A 19,369-nucleotide genomic window follows, 5' to 3' on the forward strand; every position below is an offset into this window, starting at 1 on the left:
CGTAGAGAAGGATATTGAGGTAAATGGAATTGAAATTTCAGGTGAAAAAATTGCTATAATTTGCATATACCGGGTACAAACTGGCGATATTAACATCATGTTAAAGAACCTTGAAAATATCTTACACAAGACTACATACAAAAAAACTTATTATATGTGGGGGTTTCAACATTGACTTTGCAGATGAGTCCAAACAAAAAACTGCTTTACTGAACCTCTTAGCAACTTTCAATTTAAAGGCTACTACAGAAACACCAACACGCATCACAAAAACCTCAGCCACAATCCTTGATCACACATTTACAAATGTGCTCTTGCAATATTCAACACAGCCCCACAATACAGGCTTTGGGGACCACACAGCCCAAGAAATTAGTATAAGATTAGGAAAACAGTTTGGTTCAACTGAATGTCGAACAACTACATCTAGGAAGTATAATGATCAGGATATACGACATTTCCTTAACTACCTGAGTAAAGAAACTTGGAAAGACATCTATGAATGTAAAAGTACAAATGATAAGTTCAACAAACTCCTAAATAGTTTTCGCTATTATTTTGAACTTTGCTTTCCACTCCATAAAAAGACAGTCACAAAAAAGGATCTGAAAATAAAATGGGTCACAACAGATTAATTCATGAAATATTTAGAAAGCTTACCACATCCCCAGAATTTGATTCCTCTTTTAAGAATTACAAAAAGATTTTAACACAAGCCATAAAAGAAGCAAAAAGAATGGCAAATAGTTCCTTCATAGCAAATGTACCAAATAAAATGAAAGCCACATTGGACATTGTAAGGCATGAAACAGGAGTAAAATGGAGAGAATACCATAATATGAAGCTGAAAGAAAACTCTTCTGTAATATCTTATCCCCAGCAGATAGCAAATAATTTTAACTCATATTTCTCTGAGGCAGGTGAGATTCTGGTGAAGCAAAAATCTCAATATGCTGCCACTGCAAATCAAATTAAAAATATCCCTAGTAACAAGTCTCTCTTCCTATACCAACAGGTGAACAGGAAATGCTAAAAATAATAGGGGAGCTAAAATCAAAATTTTCCTCTGGTACTGACTACATACCAGACCATATCATTAAAAAATGCGCACCCTTAGTAGTTAGGCCCATGGCAGACATATGCAATATTTCACTTTCTCACAGAACCTTCCCAGAAAGGTAAAAAATAGCTAAAGTGAAGCCATTGTACAAAAAGGGTGAAAAAACAGATATAACAAATTATAGGCCAGTCTCTCTACTATCTGTTTTTTCAAAAATAATTGAAACAATCTTTTATAAAAGACTCGAAGATTTCACTGAAAAAAATAAACTCTTCTCAGCTACACAGCATGGTTTCCGAAAATGTAAATCCACTGAGACAGCTATTATTGATTGAAACTTTAAATGCATTAGATAAAAAAGAACACATAGCAGCAATATTCCTAGATCTTTCAAAAGCATTTGATATCATTAATCATGGTCAATTGCTTAGAAAGCTAGAAAATGTTGGTGTCAGGGGCCCAGTTTATGAGTGGGTAAAGCCAAATCTGCAAAACAGACACCAAATAGTTGAAGTCTTGTACAAAGAAGGAAAACATTTAATTTCTTATCAATCAGAGAAACAGTGTATTAAATATGGTCTGCCACAGGGTTCTGTACTGGGACCAATCTTGTTCTTGCTGTTTGTAAATGACTTGGAACCATCCAGCTCTAACTATAAGTACATTAAATACGCTGATGATACAAATATAATTATCAAAGAAAAGACCCCAGAGAAGCTCCAAAATGAAATAAAAAAGAGCACTTCACATGTATCAGAATTGTTCACAATGAACAACTTAATAATAAACATACATAAAACAAACACTATGCATCTACACACAGTGCAGAATAAACAGCCTTCAACTGCAACCATAGAACTGTTAGGCAAAAGACTTGAAATTGTAAATAGCACCCAATTTCTGGCAGTTTGGATCCAAGATTACCTAAGATGGCAGAAACACACAGAACACCTATGTAGTAAATTAAATACCTTTTGTTAGGGTATAATTGTTCTTGCTGGATGCACATCAATGCAAGTCATAAAAAGTGTGTACTATCCCCAAGCAGAATCGCTACTAAGATATGGTTTAATATGCTGGGGAAATTCACCATCCGTCAAAAGCTGTTTTGTTGCACAAAAAAGAATTATAAGAGCCATGGAAGACACAGAACCTCGATCTTCATGCAAACCCTCATTTAAAAAGCTTAATATTCTTCTGTTACCATGCCTATATATCAATTCAATTCAATTCAATTTATTGGCATCCTTGTAGTACATCATCGAAATGACATAGGACTTGTCAATAAACATCACAATTTAAAATACATATACATGAAAATTTGTAATTGAATTTACTTGTCACTTAGACATTACAATTTTAATAGAACTTTTAGAACATTAACATAAAAATATACAAGTAGGATAACAACGTAAAAAAAAAAAAAAAAAAAAAAGTTAGTGATTCTCACATCAAAGATTATTTACATTATTACATTAACACTGTTTCACAATTTCATAGAAACAGCAAGTATTTAAATGTGAGCAATTACATATATTTATTATGTCAGGGAAATATTAACTGCGCTTTTATTGTCAACGATTCATAAACTCTTCAATACTGTAAAAACTATTGCTCGATAACATGTATTTTAATTCTCTTTTAAATATGTACAGTTTTGGTATTATTTTTAGTTCTTTGGGGAGAGCACTGTAGAGGATTTTGGGTTGGTATAATACACTTTTGTGGTACATAGCTGTTTTATGAATTTCTCTGTGGAAATCATTCCTATTCCTTGTTTTGTAGTTGTGAAATTCTCTGTTTAAAGTAGAAAATTCCTCGTGTTCTTTTAAGAAACATATGCTTTCATATATGTATAAAGATGGTAGTGTCATGATTTTTAATTCTTTGAAAGCTTGCCTACAAGAGTCTCTATATCCTATACCTTTTATTATTCTGACTGCCTTCTTTTGTAGTCTAAATGAGTGTTTTGTTAGACTGATGTTCCCCCAAAACTGTACACCGTATCTTAATAAACTGTGCATGAATGGGAAATAAACACATAACACTGTTTTAATATTACATGAGCTTTTAAGCATTCTAAGTATATAACATGTTTGACTTAATTTTTTGTTCAATGATATTACATGCTTTTCCCATCTTAAGTGTTCATCAAACCATACTCCCAAGAATTTAGTGTATGATGCTTATTCAATCTTACACTTACCCAGTTCTACTGTAAGGTTAGTTTTTATTTTATTTGTAATATGTCTGAAGTTGATCCACGTTGTTTTTTTGGCATTCACAATGAGTCTGTTTTCATTAAACCATCTGTTTGCTTCGTCTGTTGCTAATGTGACTTTTTCCTGTAAGTCAGCTTCACTATTTGCTTTTACAAACAAACTTGTATCATCAGCAAACAGTACTGCCTCTGCTCCAGATAGTTGACTTGGTAGGTCATTGATAAATATTAAAAACAGTAATGGCCCTAATACAGATCCTTGGGGTACTCCATACAAAACTCTCTCGAATCTTGATGAATATGTCCTATCTGCCTGACTTATCTCCACCTTCTGATACCTGTCTGACAGATATGATTCAAACCATTTGTGGACAACTCCACGTATCCCATATGCATATAACTTCCTAAGCAGTAACTTATGGTCGATGACATCAAAGGCCTTTGATAAGTCTAAAAACAATCCACAATTTAATTCCTTTCTGTTTATGGAATTTAGAACAAGTTGCAAAAATTGAAGATAGCTGTTTCAGTTGATTTATTTTTACGAAAACCATTTTGCACATTAACCAATATTCTATTCTTAATAAGAATTTTGTATAGTCTCTGATACATTATCCTTTCTATTATTTTTTAGATTAGATTAGATTTACTTTCATTCCAATTGATCCGTAGTGAGGAGGTCCTCCAGGATGTGGAACATGTCAGAAAAACAACAATACATGACAAATATTTACAACTAAAACAAATAAGCTAATGTACCATTCCACAGGTCCCAAGTGGAATGATCGTCATTTTTTAATGAACACTAAGAGTCATTTTACAAATACTAATGCACTGAATTTAAAATAAAAAAGTTTGTATTTATTTATAAGGTAATTAACATGTAATACAACTACTGTAATACTTATTTACAATGAACACATTACTGCACTGAAATGGTGCAGAGGTTAGATTATACTTACACACACACACACACACACACACACACACACACACACACACACACACACAAATTTTCAGTGAACACATTGCTGCACTGAAATTGTGCAGAAGTTATGTTGTACTTATATACAAATCAGTTGGTTTTACTAAGAAATTCATCAATGGAGTAGAAGGAGTCGGCCATCAATAAATCCTTTAGGCTTCTCTTAAACTGAATTTCATTGGTTGTTAAGCTTTCTATGGCTGCTGGCAAGTTATTGAAAATGTGTGTTCCTGAATAATGCACACCTTTTTGTACAAGACTAAGTGACTTTAAATCCTTGTCAAGATTATTCTTATTTCTAGTATTGATTCCATGAATTGAGCTGTTGGTTTGAAAAAGTGATATATTTTTAATGACAAATTTCATTAAGGAATAAATATATTGGGAAGCTGTAGTTAGTATCCCTAGTTCCCTAAACAGGCTTCTGCAGGATGTTCTTGAGTTCACACCACATATAATTCTTACTGCACGTTTTTGTGCCCGGAAAACTTTAGCTTGGCTTGATGAATTACCCCAAAAAATAATCCCATATGACATTATGGAATGAAAGTAAGCATAGTAAGCCAGCTTTTTCATTTTTATATCCCCTATGTCTAACAAAATTCGCATTGCAAACAGAGATTTGTTAAGACGCTTCAGCAGTTCTGTGGTGTGCTCCTCCCAGTTGAATTAATTATCAAGCTGTAATCCCAGGAATTTAACACTGTCCACTTCTTCTATCTTCTTGTCATCGTATGTTAGACATATACTCTTGGGACACCCCTTACAAGTTCTGAACTCCATGTAGTGTGTTTTTTCAAAGTTTAGTGACAAAGGATTGGCTAGGAACCAGTGATTAATGTCCAAAAATATTTTATTGGCTGATCTTTCTAAGACTACACTTGATTTGCTATTTATTGCAATGTTTGTATCATCGGCAAACAAAACAAACTTGGCATCTGGTAATGTTACTGATGAAAGGTCATTGATATACACAAGGAAAAGTAAGGGCCCCAAATTGGAACCTTGTGGGACCCCACATGTAATTAGTTTCCAGTTGGATGATGCCTGATAGCTTGATACATGTCTCTTTCCTAATAACACCCTCTGTTTCCTGCCAGAGATATAAGATTTGAACCATTTTGCAGCATTTCCTGTTACACTATAATATTCTAGTTTACTTAAAAGGATATTGTGATTTACACAGTCAAATGCCTTTGACAGATCACAAAATATACCAGTTGCCTGCAATTTTTTGTCTAATGAATTAAGCACATTTTCACTGTAAGTGTAGATAGCCTTCTCAATATCAGAACCTTTTAGAAATCCAAACTGTGACTTTGACACTATGTTATTTGAGATAAGATGGTTACAAAGACGACTGTACATTACTTTTTCGAAAATTTTTGAGTATGCTGGCAACAGTGAAATTGGACGGAAATTTGATGATATTTCTTTATCTCCCTTCTTAAACAGTGACTTAACTTCAGCATATTTCAGCCATTCAGGAAATATTCCACTGATAAACGACTGGTTACACAGATAGCTTAATATGTTACTTAGCTCAGAATCACATTCTTTAATTAACTTTGTTGATATTTCATCATACCCACTAGATGTTGTTGATTTTAAAGATTTTATGATGGACATTATTTCTGTTGGGGTAGTGAGGGTCAAATTCATATTATGGAAGTTACTTGAAATGTCTGGTCTAAGGTAATCCATAGCAGCATCTACCAAACCTGACAACCCCATCTTTTCAGTAACAGTTATAAAATGTTTGTTAAAAAGTTCTGCAACACTATACACATCTGTCACCAATGTATCATTTACTCTTAATGCTATTTGTTCCTCTTCATGTCTGGTTCTACCGGTCTCCTCCTTCACTATATCCCATATTGTCTTTATTTTGTTATCTGATATGACTATCTTTTCCTTGTAATATATTTGCTTTGAACAGTCTTTAATATTTTGCAGTATTTCATATAATGTGCTATAGCATCAACATTGGAAATGTTTCGGATTGACAGATACAGTTTTCTTTTTGTTTTACAAGATACCCCTTCTTTGTAGACTTTGCTCTAACCTTGGTAAGTTTTGGGGGAAAGCAGTGTTCAAATAAGGTAAGCACTTTATTAGCAAAAATGTTATATTTTTCATTCATGCCATGAGCACTGTAAACATCAGTCCAGTGAATGTCTCTGAGGAGTGTCCTAAAATAATCAATTTTTGGCTTACTGATTACCCTCTTGAGCTCAGATTTAACAGATTTTATATCCTGTTCAGTATTAACATTTAACAGAAGGAACTGCATGTCATGGTCTGAGAGGCCATTGACTATTGGTTTTGTAATATAATTTTTTTCATTGGACTTTTCTATAAAGATATTATCAATGGCTGTTTGTGAGCAAGTGGCTATCCTAGTGGGGAACTTTACTGTGGGAATTAAGTTGAATAATAGTGTTACTAACTCAAATAAGTTCTTATTGGGAGAGTCTTTAAGGAAATCTACATTGAAATCACCAGCAACCACTATTTCTTTGTTTTTGGTTGTTAAATGGGCCAGTACAGCTTCAAGGTGGTTTACAAACAGATTAAAGTTACCTGCAGGTGCTCGATACACACTTAATATTATGAAAGATTTTTTGTGAAAATCTAATTCCGTTGCACATGCTTCCATATGCTGTTCTAGGCAAAATTTATGAATGTCTATGTTCTTAAATTTATGACAGTTCCTGATGAATGTGGCAACTCCTCCTTTCTCCATTTCTGATCTACAAAAGTGAGATGCTAACCTAAACCCTGTAACACTTAAAAGTTCTATACCAGTGGTCACATGATGTTCAGAGAGGCAGATTATGTCAGCTGGGTTTGAAGACTCTAATTCATCTATGCAGATAGTTAATTCATCAATTTTATTCCTCAGTCCTTTTGAGAATCAGTTTTGAGAAACCTGACAACATTGATAAAGGCCTAAAGTTACTAACATCATATTTATCACCATTCTTGTAAAGTGGCTTTATAGTAGACATTTTAAGTTTTGATGGAAACACCCCTGTCTTAAAAGATTCATTTATAATTTCAGTGAGATGCGAGGCTATGTTTCTTGCACTTTGCTTAATGACTTTATCAGGAATCCCATCACACCCACATGACATTTTATTTTTTAACTTATTTATAGCATTTAGTACCTCTGAATCAGTTACTGGGTAAAGGAACATTGTCATGTCATTCATGGGGATTTTTACCTTGTTATTGGAATTGCATTTAGTTTTAATTAAATTTATGGCTATATTTGTGAAATGTTCATTAAGTATGTTGGCAGTCTGAAGTGGGTCCTTAACAGTTTTACCCCCACTTTTAATGACAAAGCTGTTATCTTTTCTTTTGTGTCTACCTATATTTTTATTTATTACCTCCCAAGTTGACTTCATTTTGTTGTTACCTTTCTAAATATAGGTATCATTATCAAGCTTCTTAGCTGCAATTATTACTTTCTTGTACAGGCTTCTATAACATTTCACATGTGCTTTCAGTACTACATTCTTCCTGGCTGATTTATTTAACTTTCTGAGAGTGTCTGATGACTTTCTAATCCCCTGTGTAACCCATGTTTTGGTTTTATGTTTAGTTTTGACTCTTTTTATAGGAAAGGCAACATCGAAGCAGTGTTTGTAGCTTACAAGGAATGAGTCAAACTTTCTGTTGACATCACCACTTGATTCACTATCCCAGTTGTTATTTTCCAGAATGTAATTAAAAATTCTTATGCTGTCATCATTTATAAATCTCCTTTCTCTGTAATTGTTATTGATAACAGGGTCCTTGTAAGATGTGACATTTAAACTCAATTTGATACCCTTGTGATCCGAGAAACCAGTGTCAATTACTTCAGTGTTATATTCACACTTGTCCTTGTTTATAAATACTTGATCTATTATAGTTTCATACATATTTCTGCATCTGGTAACTTCATTTACAGTTGCCATCATATTATGACACAAAAACAGATTGCACTGTTGCTGTTGTTTACTACAATCATTCTTAAAGTTAACATTAAAATCACCAAGAACAATTACATTATGTTTAAGTTCATTCAGCAGTCCCTCAAGGTTTTCCATAAAAATGGCAAAGTTGCCCAGTGGTGATCGGTACAAACACACAATAGTAATTTTTAATTTGGTTAGTTCATATATACTATGGTCAAAATCTTTTTCTATGCATTTTAGTTTACATTTAATTTCTCTTGATTCTACCCCTGTCCTAACATAAATACATGTCCCACCCCCTTTATGGTTGATTCTACAAAATTTGCTAATCATTTCAAAATTTGGAATAATTATTCTAGATGCTTGCATTTCTTTTACCCAGTGCTCACTTATGCATAGTATGTTAATGTCTTTTAGATAGTCAGTTAATAGAACTTCTATTTCAGCTAATTTAGTATCGCATAAACAATAACGTTTATAAGGAAAATCGTAGCTGAAAATAGCAAGATTGCTCCAAAAAACCAAAATATCCATTTATACAACACAAATAATAATCAAGATTTACATATGCAGTTTTCACATACGACACTAAAATAAAAAGGACCCTTGCAAGCAGGAAAAAGACTGTATAATAAACTACCTAAAAACATTAAGGCAATAACTGACATGCATAAATTCAAAACTGCAGTGAGTGACTACTTGCTACAGAATTGGTACTATACTGTCAATTCATTTTTATCTAAAATGTAAATATGTGAAAATTTTAAATAGTTCATACAATTAGGGCCAAAATAAGAAATAGATTTATCTGTGTATTATATGTGGTCTGTTACATACCAGGTGATCAAAAAGTCAGTATAAATTTGAAAACTGAATAAATCACGGAATAATGTAGATAGAGAGGTACAAATTGATACACATGCTTGGAATGACATGGGGTTTTATTAGAACCAAAAAAATACAAAAGTTCAAAAAACGTCTGACAGATGGCACTTCATCTGATCAGAATAGCAATAATTAGCATAACAAAGTAAGACAAAGCAAAGATGATGTTCTTTACAGGAAATGCTCAATATGTCCACCATCATCCCTCAACAATAGCTATAGACAACAAAACGAAAGCTGAAATTTTAAATTTAGCATTTGAGAAATCTTTCACGCTGGAGGATCGTACAAACATACCGCCGTTTGAGTCTCGTACAGATTCCTGTATGGAGGACATAGTGATATACATCCCTGCGATTGTGAAGCAGCTGAATGGGTTGAAAATAAATAAATCGACAGGTCGCGATGGGATTCCAATTCAGTTTTACAGAGAGTACTCTACTACATTGGCTCCTTACTTAGCCTGCATTTATCACGAATCTCTTGCCCAACGTAAAGTCCCGAGTGACTGGAAAAAAGTGCAGGTGACGCCTGTATATAAGAAGGGTAGAAGGACGGATCCTCAAAATTACAGACCAATATCCTTAACATCAGTTTGTTGCAGGATTCTTGAACATGTTGTCAGTTCGAATATAATTAATTTCCTTGAGACAGAGAAGTTGCTGTCAATGCATCAGCACGGCTTTAGAAAGCATTGCTCCAGCGAAACGCAACTTGCCCTTTTTTCACATGATATCTTGAGAACCATGGATGAAGGGTATCAGAGGATGCCATATTGCTAGACTTCCGGAAAGCGTTTGACTCGGTGCCCCACTGCAGACTCCTAACTAAGGAACAAGCATATAGGATTGGTTCCCAAGTATGTGAGTGGCTTGAAGACTTCTTAAGTAATAGAACCCAGTATGTTGTCCTCGAAGGTGATTGTTCATCAGAGGTGAGGGTATCATCTGGAGTGCCCCAGGGAAGTATGGTAGGTCCGCTGTTGTTTTCTATCTACATAAATGATCTTTTGGATTGGGTGGATAGCAATGTGCTGCTGTTTGCTGATGGTGCTGTGGTGTACAGGAAGGTGTTGCCATTGAGTGACTGTAGGAGGATACAAGATGAGTTGGACAGGATTTGTGATTGGTGTAAAGAATGGCAGCTAACTCTAAATACAAATAAATGCAAATTTATGCAGATCAATAGGAAAAAGAATCTTGTAATGTTTGAATACTCAGTTAGTAGTGTAGCGCTTGACACAATCACGTCGATTAAATATTTGGACATAACATTGCAGAGCGATATGAGGTGGGACAAACATGTAATGGCAGTTGTGGGGAAGGCGGATAGTCGTCTTCGGTTCATTGGTAGAATTTTGGGAAGATGTGGTTCATCTGTAAAGGAGACCACTTATAAAACACTAATACGACCTATTCTTGAGTACTGCTCAAGCGTTTGGGATCCCTATCAGGTCGAATTGAGGGAGGACATAGAAGCAATTCAGAGGCGGGCTGCTAGATTTGTTACTGGTAGGTTTGATCATCATGCGAGTGTTACGGAAATGCTTCAGGAACTTGGGTGGGAGTCTCTGGAGGAAAGAAGGCATTCTTTTCTTGACTCACTACTGAGGAAATTTAGAGAACCAGCATTTGAGGCTGACTGCAGTACAATTTTACTGCCGCTAACTTATATTTTGCGGAAAGACCACAAAGATAAGATAAGAGAGATTAGGACTCGTACAGAAGCCTATAGGCAGTCATTTTTCCCTCGTTCTGTTTGGGAGTGGAACAGGGAGAGAAGATGATAGTTGTGGTATGAGGTACCCTCTGCCATGCACCGTATGGTGGATTGTGGAGTATGTATGTAAATGCAGATGTCGTTGAGGAATTATGTTGTGAACAGCACTGTAAAGCATGTCCAGAGTTACGATGAGGCATTGGCGTCGGATGTTGTCTTTCAGCATCCCTAAAGATGTCGGTCGATCACAATACACTTGCGACTTCAGTCTGGGGACCTGGGAGGCCGAGCACGACGAAAGTGGCGGCTGAGCACACGATCATCACCAAACAACGTGCACATGAGATCTTTCACGCACAATATGGGATGGAGTGCCATCCTGCATAAACATCGTACTAATAAAACCCCATGTCATTCCAAGCATATGTGTCAATTTTTACCTCTCTATCTACGTTATTCCGTGGTTTATTAAGTTTTCAAATTTATACTGACTTTTTGATCACCTGCCATATGTGTGTATCCGATAACCAAGGCCGAAAGTAAGAAACGTGTATGTGTAAAAGTTATTTGTGTATTTGTGAAATGTTTTTCCCATATGTTAGACTTATATTGCTATATACTGGAAACCATACAGCAGTTTTCTGTTAAACTTACAATACATACTTGTCTAGGACAGAGTAGAAAATAGAATAACTTCACCTAATGCTGTGTTACCTAGTGAAGAGGTGATTATTTTGCAGTGGGGAGATTTTCAAACAAAATTTAATGAGAAGTGCTGGTCTGCACTTGCTCAAGTGAAGTTAATATCAGATCAATGGGATCCGGGCAGAGTCATATATCCCCAGGGATGTAAACGTTCTGAGTTAATGGGCAGAGTGACGACTGTCGGATCCCGAGTTGCTCTCAGTGTTTCTTCTATAGTAGTTTTCATGCACTGAATTCCTTCAAAATCTTAAAGTATTCTACCATCCCACACACAGATATACTATGAAAAAAAAGATCATACTCAATAGCATTTGTGATTACATCATTCACAATGGTTCCTGGTGGCTGACTTCCTTGTTCCATTCGGTCAGACTACTAACAACCTCTGGCTCCCTATATAATCTCTTAGAGGACTAAAGAACCTTCTGCATATGTGCTTCTGGTACTACTCTTATGTACTCTGCAAGAGCACGCATGAGGTATGAATTTGCACAGTGCATTCGCACCTGCCTGTCCCCAGTCTGGTCTTGTCCCTACCTTGCTCAACTGCAGCATGAGGTGTAAATTTGCACACCTGTTGTCTTCGATCTCCGTCATTTGGCACAGCTCAGGGACAAGATATATTAAGTCTGCGTGGTCAGCTCTTCTCTCCCTCGGTTTCGATCACTGCAGTCTCCATGTATAATTAGGTCATATTTTTGCTTGAGATGGTCTTGGTATGTAATCTCTTCACCAGTTTCTTTGCAAACCTGTGTGTAGAGATCTCGGTAAAATCAACATCATCAATTTTGTGTGTTCTATTGATATGAGGTGCCATTACAATGATTCCAACACTGAATTCTTGAAAGATGCCTGGTAATCCCTTTATTGGTCGCATATTTCTGGGTAAATTTGGAGAACCCTGTCCGGGAGCATAACTTTCAAAAAATTTTTTATTTCATGAAAATACTATTCTCATAATGAATGTAATATTATTGGTCCAGAGTTCCAATTTATACTTCCTGATGCATATTTTTCTTAATGAACTGAAGGAAATATTTAGTTAGCAAAACATATAATAGTGGGTGACTAATAAAACAACTGTGACAACATAGTATATAGATTTTCTACTTTTTATAGAATATTTTATACCTTTTATGAGATGTGATGTTTATGGGAGGGTTTATATCAGTTCTGTAAGGGGTGAGTATTGTGGATAAAAACGTGATTTACGAGAACACATAAATTATGACTAACGCCAAACACACATCACACCTTTCAAACAACCCTCACAAACAAGTGTGCCTGATTCTTCATCACTTACAATTTCCATAGGGTTGCTAGGGTTCCTTCAGGAACCTCAAGTGGGAATGTCTGTTCTGTAGGAAATGATTTAACACCAAACCTCCTCCGGTGTCTCGCTCAAGTACCTGTGAGGTAGGGATCCTGGGGAAGGGGGGGTGGGAAGGGTTTCCTGTCTTTGGGGCTATCTTCTTTCTGTTATATGATCTTAGCAACCATTTCTATCTACTTTCTTTCATACTACTCGTTTTAGGACATATCTATTTTTTCCCCTCTTTCCATATTCATCTACTTCTATTGCAGAAGTCCTTCCTGGTTTCCGTGGTTTCCAATAACCTACATCTTATCTTTCGATAAGAAGGCTGAAGAATCAGACTACTCAAACACACATCCGGAAAGGTATTACAATAGGTGAGAACAAAAGTTGATTATTCATGTGTCATGAACACCTGGAGCCTACGATTGGAAAGATAGAAGAAAAAAGAAAAAGAATTATATTCCTTACCCTTAAGCGAAATGCTCACCCTTTATTATTAAAGTAAAATGAGAAAAGAATAGGTAAGTAGTAAGCAAACGGCTATACTGTTAAAATGTGAATTGTTCTTATGTGTCATATTAATGTACATAATGATTATGTGTAAAATATTGCGTGTTCGATCTGAGGGGGGGATTCGAGAATTTCTGCTTAAATTCTAGAACCACTCGGTCTTCTACCATCTCAAACACATGATATTTTACATATAAGTGTGAGACATCTTATCTACTGTGCGTCACCTGTCTGTGTGTGCAGGTCGAAAGTTTGCCATGAGAAGACTGTAGACACGGCGGTCGAACGGCAGCGACAGGTATTTGTCGGTAGACCCATGGAAGTCGTAATGAAAGCGCGCACGGCAGAACCAAGGAACTTCTGTGTTATTCTGTGCTGTTTAGTAACTGTGACTATTGTTAGTGATGAAAGAACAGTTGATCTGGAAATATTTTTAGTAACTTTTAACACAGACTTGCTAGAGGCAAGACATGTTCACAATTTCTGTGGTTGTTAAACCAACTATGCTGTACATGTATCTTAATATGTCTAATGTGAGATCACACAGGTGACTTACAAGAAGTTGAATATTTATGTGAGAAATGAAAATTTTGTTCCTTATGGAAGTTGAAATATATTGATGGTGAACTAAAAGTATTCTACGAGTACCAACATATTTCATGAGTAGAGAGAGAGAGAGAGAGAGAGAGAGAGAGAGAGAGAGAGAGAGAGAGAGAGTGAGTCTTAAATGTTCCTTTCACTAGCATCACTCTTTGGAAAAGAAGTTTTTTAGAGATTGACGTAGCCAGCCATCCGGAGAAGAAGATCGGCTGTGTGTACTAAGTAAGTCGACACTTGTAAAAGAAGTTGGAAGATTGCAATCCAATTGTCATCAAAACCGTTAGACCTTCCTGGAGTAATGAAAACAATCTCAATACTGAAGGATGTGTGGCACTGACGGTGGCACAAAATGGGGCTATTAGAATGTAAAATAAATGTTAACCCATTGCATATCAGTGGAAACTTCTAACCAAATGTTTAAGTTACAAGAGTTTGACATTTTTGCCCAGTTTAGGTACTCCAAATTACAGTAACATTCATACTAGGGCAAGAGGCTACAAATGATGACATCTGCTTTAAAGTACAATAGAATTATAATTTTAATCTCACTATGCAGAAGGCAATAATAGCTATTTTTATTTTTAACTCATGCAGTTATTTGTAAACTAGGGTGCGAGAAAAATGGAAGGATAACCACCTTAATTAGGATATAGTTGAGATAGTAAGTAGCTAAATTTTCTCAACAAGTGCTGTTAAATAGTAATTATCTAGGAAAAGTTATTAGATATAATTACAGAATAATATTAATGATAAAATTAAAAATGTATAGCCTGCTGTAGTTTACAGATGGCAGAATATGTGAAGGCCAGCAATGATTAAATATGGATAAAACTGAGTACTCTTTGCAACTGGGTGTCTTCAAATTCGTTGTTCACAAATGTACCAAAAAACAGTATGTGGATTCAACATGTTAACATATGTACCTAATAATATGAGGACACTCTTCTGACTACAAAAGCTACTACATTTAGTTGTTGGATATTTATACTCTGCACAGTTACCTTGATATAACAACAAAATAAAACCTTTGGTATAGGAAGATGTATATGCTACCCAGACATACTTTTGGAGACCTACCGAAGTATTAACAATAAGGACTATTACTTACTGAACTTTTACATTGTGTTCATGTTGTACGGATGCACAGCACTCATGTATTGGAGGAAAAAGGGTTGAAAAGTGGACATCACCTGCAACAGTCCAATGAATAACAAAAAAGGAAAACATAATTTGTACCTGGCTCACATATTTCAAACAGGAGACCAATTTCTTAAACTGTATTAATTTTACTATATTAAATAATGCTCCTTCTGTTTCAGTTGTCTTTCAGTTATCAAACAGTAAAGCAGGAATGCTTAATAGTGTGGCAGGATATTTTAGTATTATAGATCAAATGGAATTGACTTCAGAATTGGATGAGGTTTTAAACTTTGAAGAACATTAAATAGTCAACAGCAAGGTTTCACTGTTACTACATTACAACCATATCACAGGATGTAACTTAAGCCCGAGTCATTAGTACCAGCACTGGGGAGCACATCAGATCAAAAATTGTGGAGGGAGACCAGTGGTCAATGTTCTATAAGGAGATGTGCTTTCGGCTGTAAGTATGTAAGCAGCACACAAGAGGAATAAAAAGTGATGTGGCAATGAGGGGGTGACACTATGACAAAATGCAGTATGTGAGAGTGCAGACTCTCCCAGCATATACTTTTGGTGAAAAGCTCTTGTGTTTCCATCCAGATGGCAGTGCTAAAGTACCACAATGTTTTGAAGAGTGTCATACTCGTCACCTTCTGGAATAGCGACAAGATATTACAGATGTCATAATATTTATACTAGTAGTGTGTCCCCCTCCACTTGGCTATGGGCAGGTGGGTACTGCCCAGCCAGAGATTGAAGTTGCTGTGGTGGGGGTAGTGGATGCATGTTCAGATGTCTGCTGCGCATTCTGGCAAGACAGACAGTGCTGGTGTGCTGTCGTTGTATTGCCACTAACACTGTATTCCGTGCTGCACTGCGTTGGTGTACTTCACCCCTGTTGACCAGAATTCTTGTGAATCCATATTTCAATGGATCCTTTTATAATAATGTCCCAATAGCCAGTTGCTTGGCACAGCACCTTGATGGTCTGAGAGTCAGAGCTGTGATCTTCCTTAATGCAATGCTTTTTTGTTACTGGTTTCTCTGTATGTACCAGTCACATATGCCTGATGTGCTCCTCGCAGCATTTCAAAATACAGTGTTGTGTTTGCCAAATGTATTGTTGGGGATACTTGCAGGTGATGCTGTAAATCCCAGGTACATTCAGTTTAAGTGGGTCTTTCTCAGAGCCAAGCCACTCTTTCATCATGAACAGTGGTTGGCAGACTAGAGGGATCACAAATCTCTGCATCAAGAATGCGCAGATTATGGCCAACGTGACACATGCAGCCCATGATTGATTTTATGGCAGCCTGCCATTGTTCTTGTAATTTTGTTGTTTTATGTTTTATTCCCTCCAAAAATGGAGAGAATGGGCCCTTGTAGAACCAAGTTCTTTTGATCCCAGTCCATCTGGCATTGGGGTAGGGGGACCACAATTCAGAATAACAACTTGCATCACGGTGTTATATTTCTGAACTCTCTAGTCCTTATGTAGTCACATTAAGAAGTTTTGCTGCCCAAGGTAGTAACAAGTCTGTACACCCCTGTTCTATTAGGTTGGTGTATAAGTTCTTAGGATTTCTATTTTGCATGCTGATTTTCCACTTGCTATGAGTTTATTTATTGATTATCATTTTTTGTTTGCAGTTCACTGATGCTATTTGAGTTTACATATTGTCATTTTGTCATTTGGAGATAGTGGATGGAGCTGTGGATGTTAGAAAATGGAGTGCCAAATGAAGAAATTGGAACATTCCATACAAATTCTTCTGTCTGAATTCAATAGAGGGGTGACAGTGGCAGAACCAGCCAAAAACATTTGCACCATGAATGGGGATAATGACATTGGAAATACCATGGCAATAAAATGGTTTTCTCATTTTAAGGAGGAATGTTTTGACATTGGTGACCCTCTACCTTCAGAAAGATCTTGGGAGGTTTGATAAAGATTGTTTAAATGGATTAATTCACAATTACGCGCCTCAGTGTACTCTAGAAACGGCAAATGTGATGAACTGTACTCTTTCCACCATCATGCAACATTTGCTTGCAATGGGGGAGGTTCAGAAATTTAGTGTACTGTTACCAAGCGCTGTAAGCAAAATCAGCAGGTGGCCATATGTGTGTCTCTGCTTGCTCATCATCAATTACCTCATGAAGAACACCAACCATTCCTATCTTGTATCATTGTTGGGGTGATGAGAAATGGTGTCTTTGTGCTAACATACTGAAAAGAAAGGAGTGGATGAGACCAAGGAGAGGAGCATCTGCCTTTACAAAGACTTGCACACATCCAGAAAAGATAATGTTATGCATCCGGTGGAACAGCGATGGTATGGTGTACTACAAATAGCTTCCCCAATGTGTAACCATCATGTTTTACATTTATTGTCAACAACTGAGATGTCTTGCAGATGCAGTCCAAGAACAATGATTAGGAAGACTGCATGAAGTGATACTACTCCATAATAGTGCCCGTTTGCTTTCTGCTAGGCCATCAAAAAACACTATATAGGGGTTGGGAAGTCATTCTGCAACCACCTTATTCACCTGATTCTTGCACCCTCAGATTTTCACCTTTTCCCTCTCTACCAAACAACCTTCAAGTAACTTCCTTTCCAAACAAAAATGAGCCCTGGACATGGCTCAATGAGTTCTTCACCTCAAAAACACACGATTTCTTCACTCACATAATCGGAGTACAGCAGACAGGGAGTGGATGAGTTTCTGGACCACCTAACAGTGTCCATCAAAACATTGCTTTCATTGTGGAAATAGATTAGAGTGGTTGTCTTCCTTCTTAGACATACTAATGAAAAGGATTGCACATGATACATTAGGCCATTCAGTATACATGAAGGAGGCCCACACAGACCTGTACCTGCATGCAATGAGCTGTCACGTCCAATACAATGGCAGACAGTGTTGATCATCATGGTACATAGGGTGCATGTCATCTGCAACAAGGAAAGCTTTCAGACAAACTACAACACCTGAAGGAAATGTTCTAAAAAGTGGGTACAGTGATGCACAGATTAGGAGGGCATTCAAGAACAGAAAAGGTGCAACAAACTGGGAACAGAAAGAGGAGACAAGAGACTCACTTGCCCTCCATACCTGTGACCATTCTCAACAACCAAAACTATAAGGCTACTAGAAAAGGATGAAACAGTGGCTTGGCTCTGTGAAAGATTGATTTAAACTGAATGTACAATAGATTTACAGCATCATCTGTGAATGTGGCCAACGACAGATTGGATTACCACAGCACAGTACTTCAAAGTGCTATAAGGAGCCATACAGTGAAATTAGTGATAGCAAAGCATAGCATCAAGGAAGACCTTAACATTGACTTTCAGAACACCGGGGTTCTATGCTGAGCAACTGACTATTGGAACAGCATCATAAAAGGATCCATTGCAATACAGATTCATGAGAATCTGGTCAACAGGGATGAAGGATAACAAATGAGTCCAGCATCAGCACTAGCCACAATATGACAAGAGCACACCGGAACTGTCCAAGTTCTAAGATCCACCCATAATGCCTAGACAAAGATGCGAACATGCACCCACTACCGGCACCACAGCAATCTCAGACCCCTCCCCACTTGCCAACTGGGCAGTACCCAACTGCCAGTAGCCAGCTGGAGGGAGGGGTTACACAACCAGTATAAATGTTATTGCTTCCGCAATATCTCAACACTTTGCCAGAAGATGATGAGAATAATACTCTTCAAAATGTTGCAGTAGTTTAATACTGCCATTGAGCTGGAACACTGAGGGAGCAGGTATAGGTGAAAGTAGCATGTTGAATCTCAATAGAACTGAAGAACAGATACCACAGACATGAAGGTGAGGCAGTGCCATAGGTGGTTTATCCAAGTAACACATATAACTCATGATACAACGGCCACCATTATCAGAGACCCAGCATCTACAGTGCCTGTTAGTATTGTATTGCTAATGGCCAGTACCAGCAATAAGACAATTAACTTTGTGACCAGCATATATTTCAATGACTTTCACCAGTTGTGGTGCACTGGCGCTGTGGGAGCCAGGTGTGGACAGTGGTGCACTGATGCTGTGGGAGCCAGGTGTGAGTTGTGGTGCACAGGTGCTGGGGAATCAAGTGTGAATTGTGCAGAGCCACAGGCTATTTAAGCAAGGTGCTCAGTATATCAAATAGTTTACTACAACATAAGTCACTATCATTTCAATCCATACATTGTTTGCTATACATGACCTCACTG

At 36.8% G+C, this 19,369-nt stretch overlaps 1 protein-coding gene across 1 annotated transcript in view; it reads right to left on the reverse strand.

Annotated features, from left to right (window-relative positions):
- Positions 1 to 19,369, reverse strand: part of LOC126191412 (uncharacterized) — a 102,143-nt gene that overhangs the window by 69,144 nt on the left and 13,630 nt on the right. Inside the window, exon 2 of the mRNA XM_049932281.1 lies at positions 15,080 to 15,161. Within this exon, the coding sequence (XP_049788238.1) occupies positions 15,080 to 15,161 (82 nt within the window). The remainder of the gene's footprint in view (positions 1 to 15,079; positions 15,162 to 19,369) is intronic.

Source organism: Schistocerca cancellata, chromosome 6 (genome assembly GCF_023864275.1).
Source record: "Schistocerca cancellata isolate TAMUIC-IGC-003103 chromosome 6, iqSchCanc2.1, whole genome shotgun sequence".
Taxonomy (NCBI): Eukaryota; Metazoa; Arthropoda; class Insecta; order Orthoptera; family Acrididae; genus Schistocerca; species Schistocerca cancellata.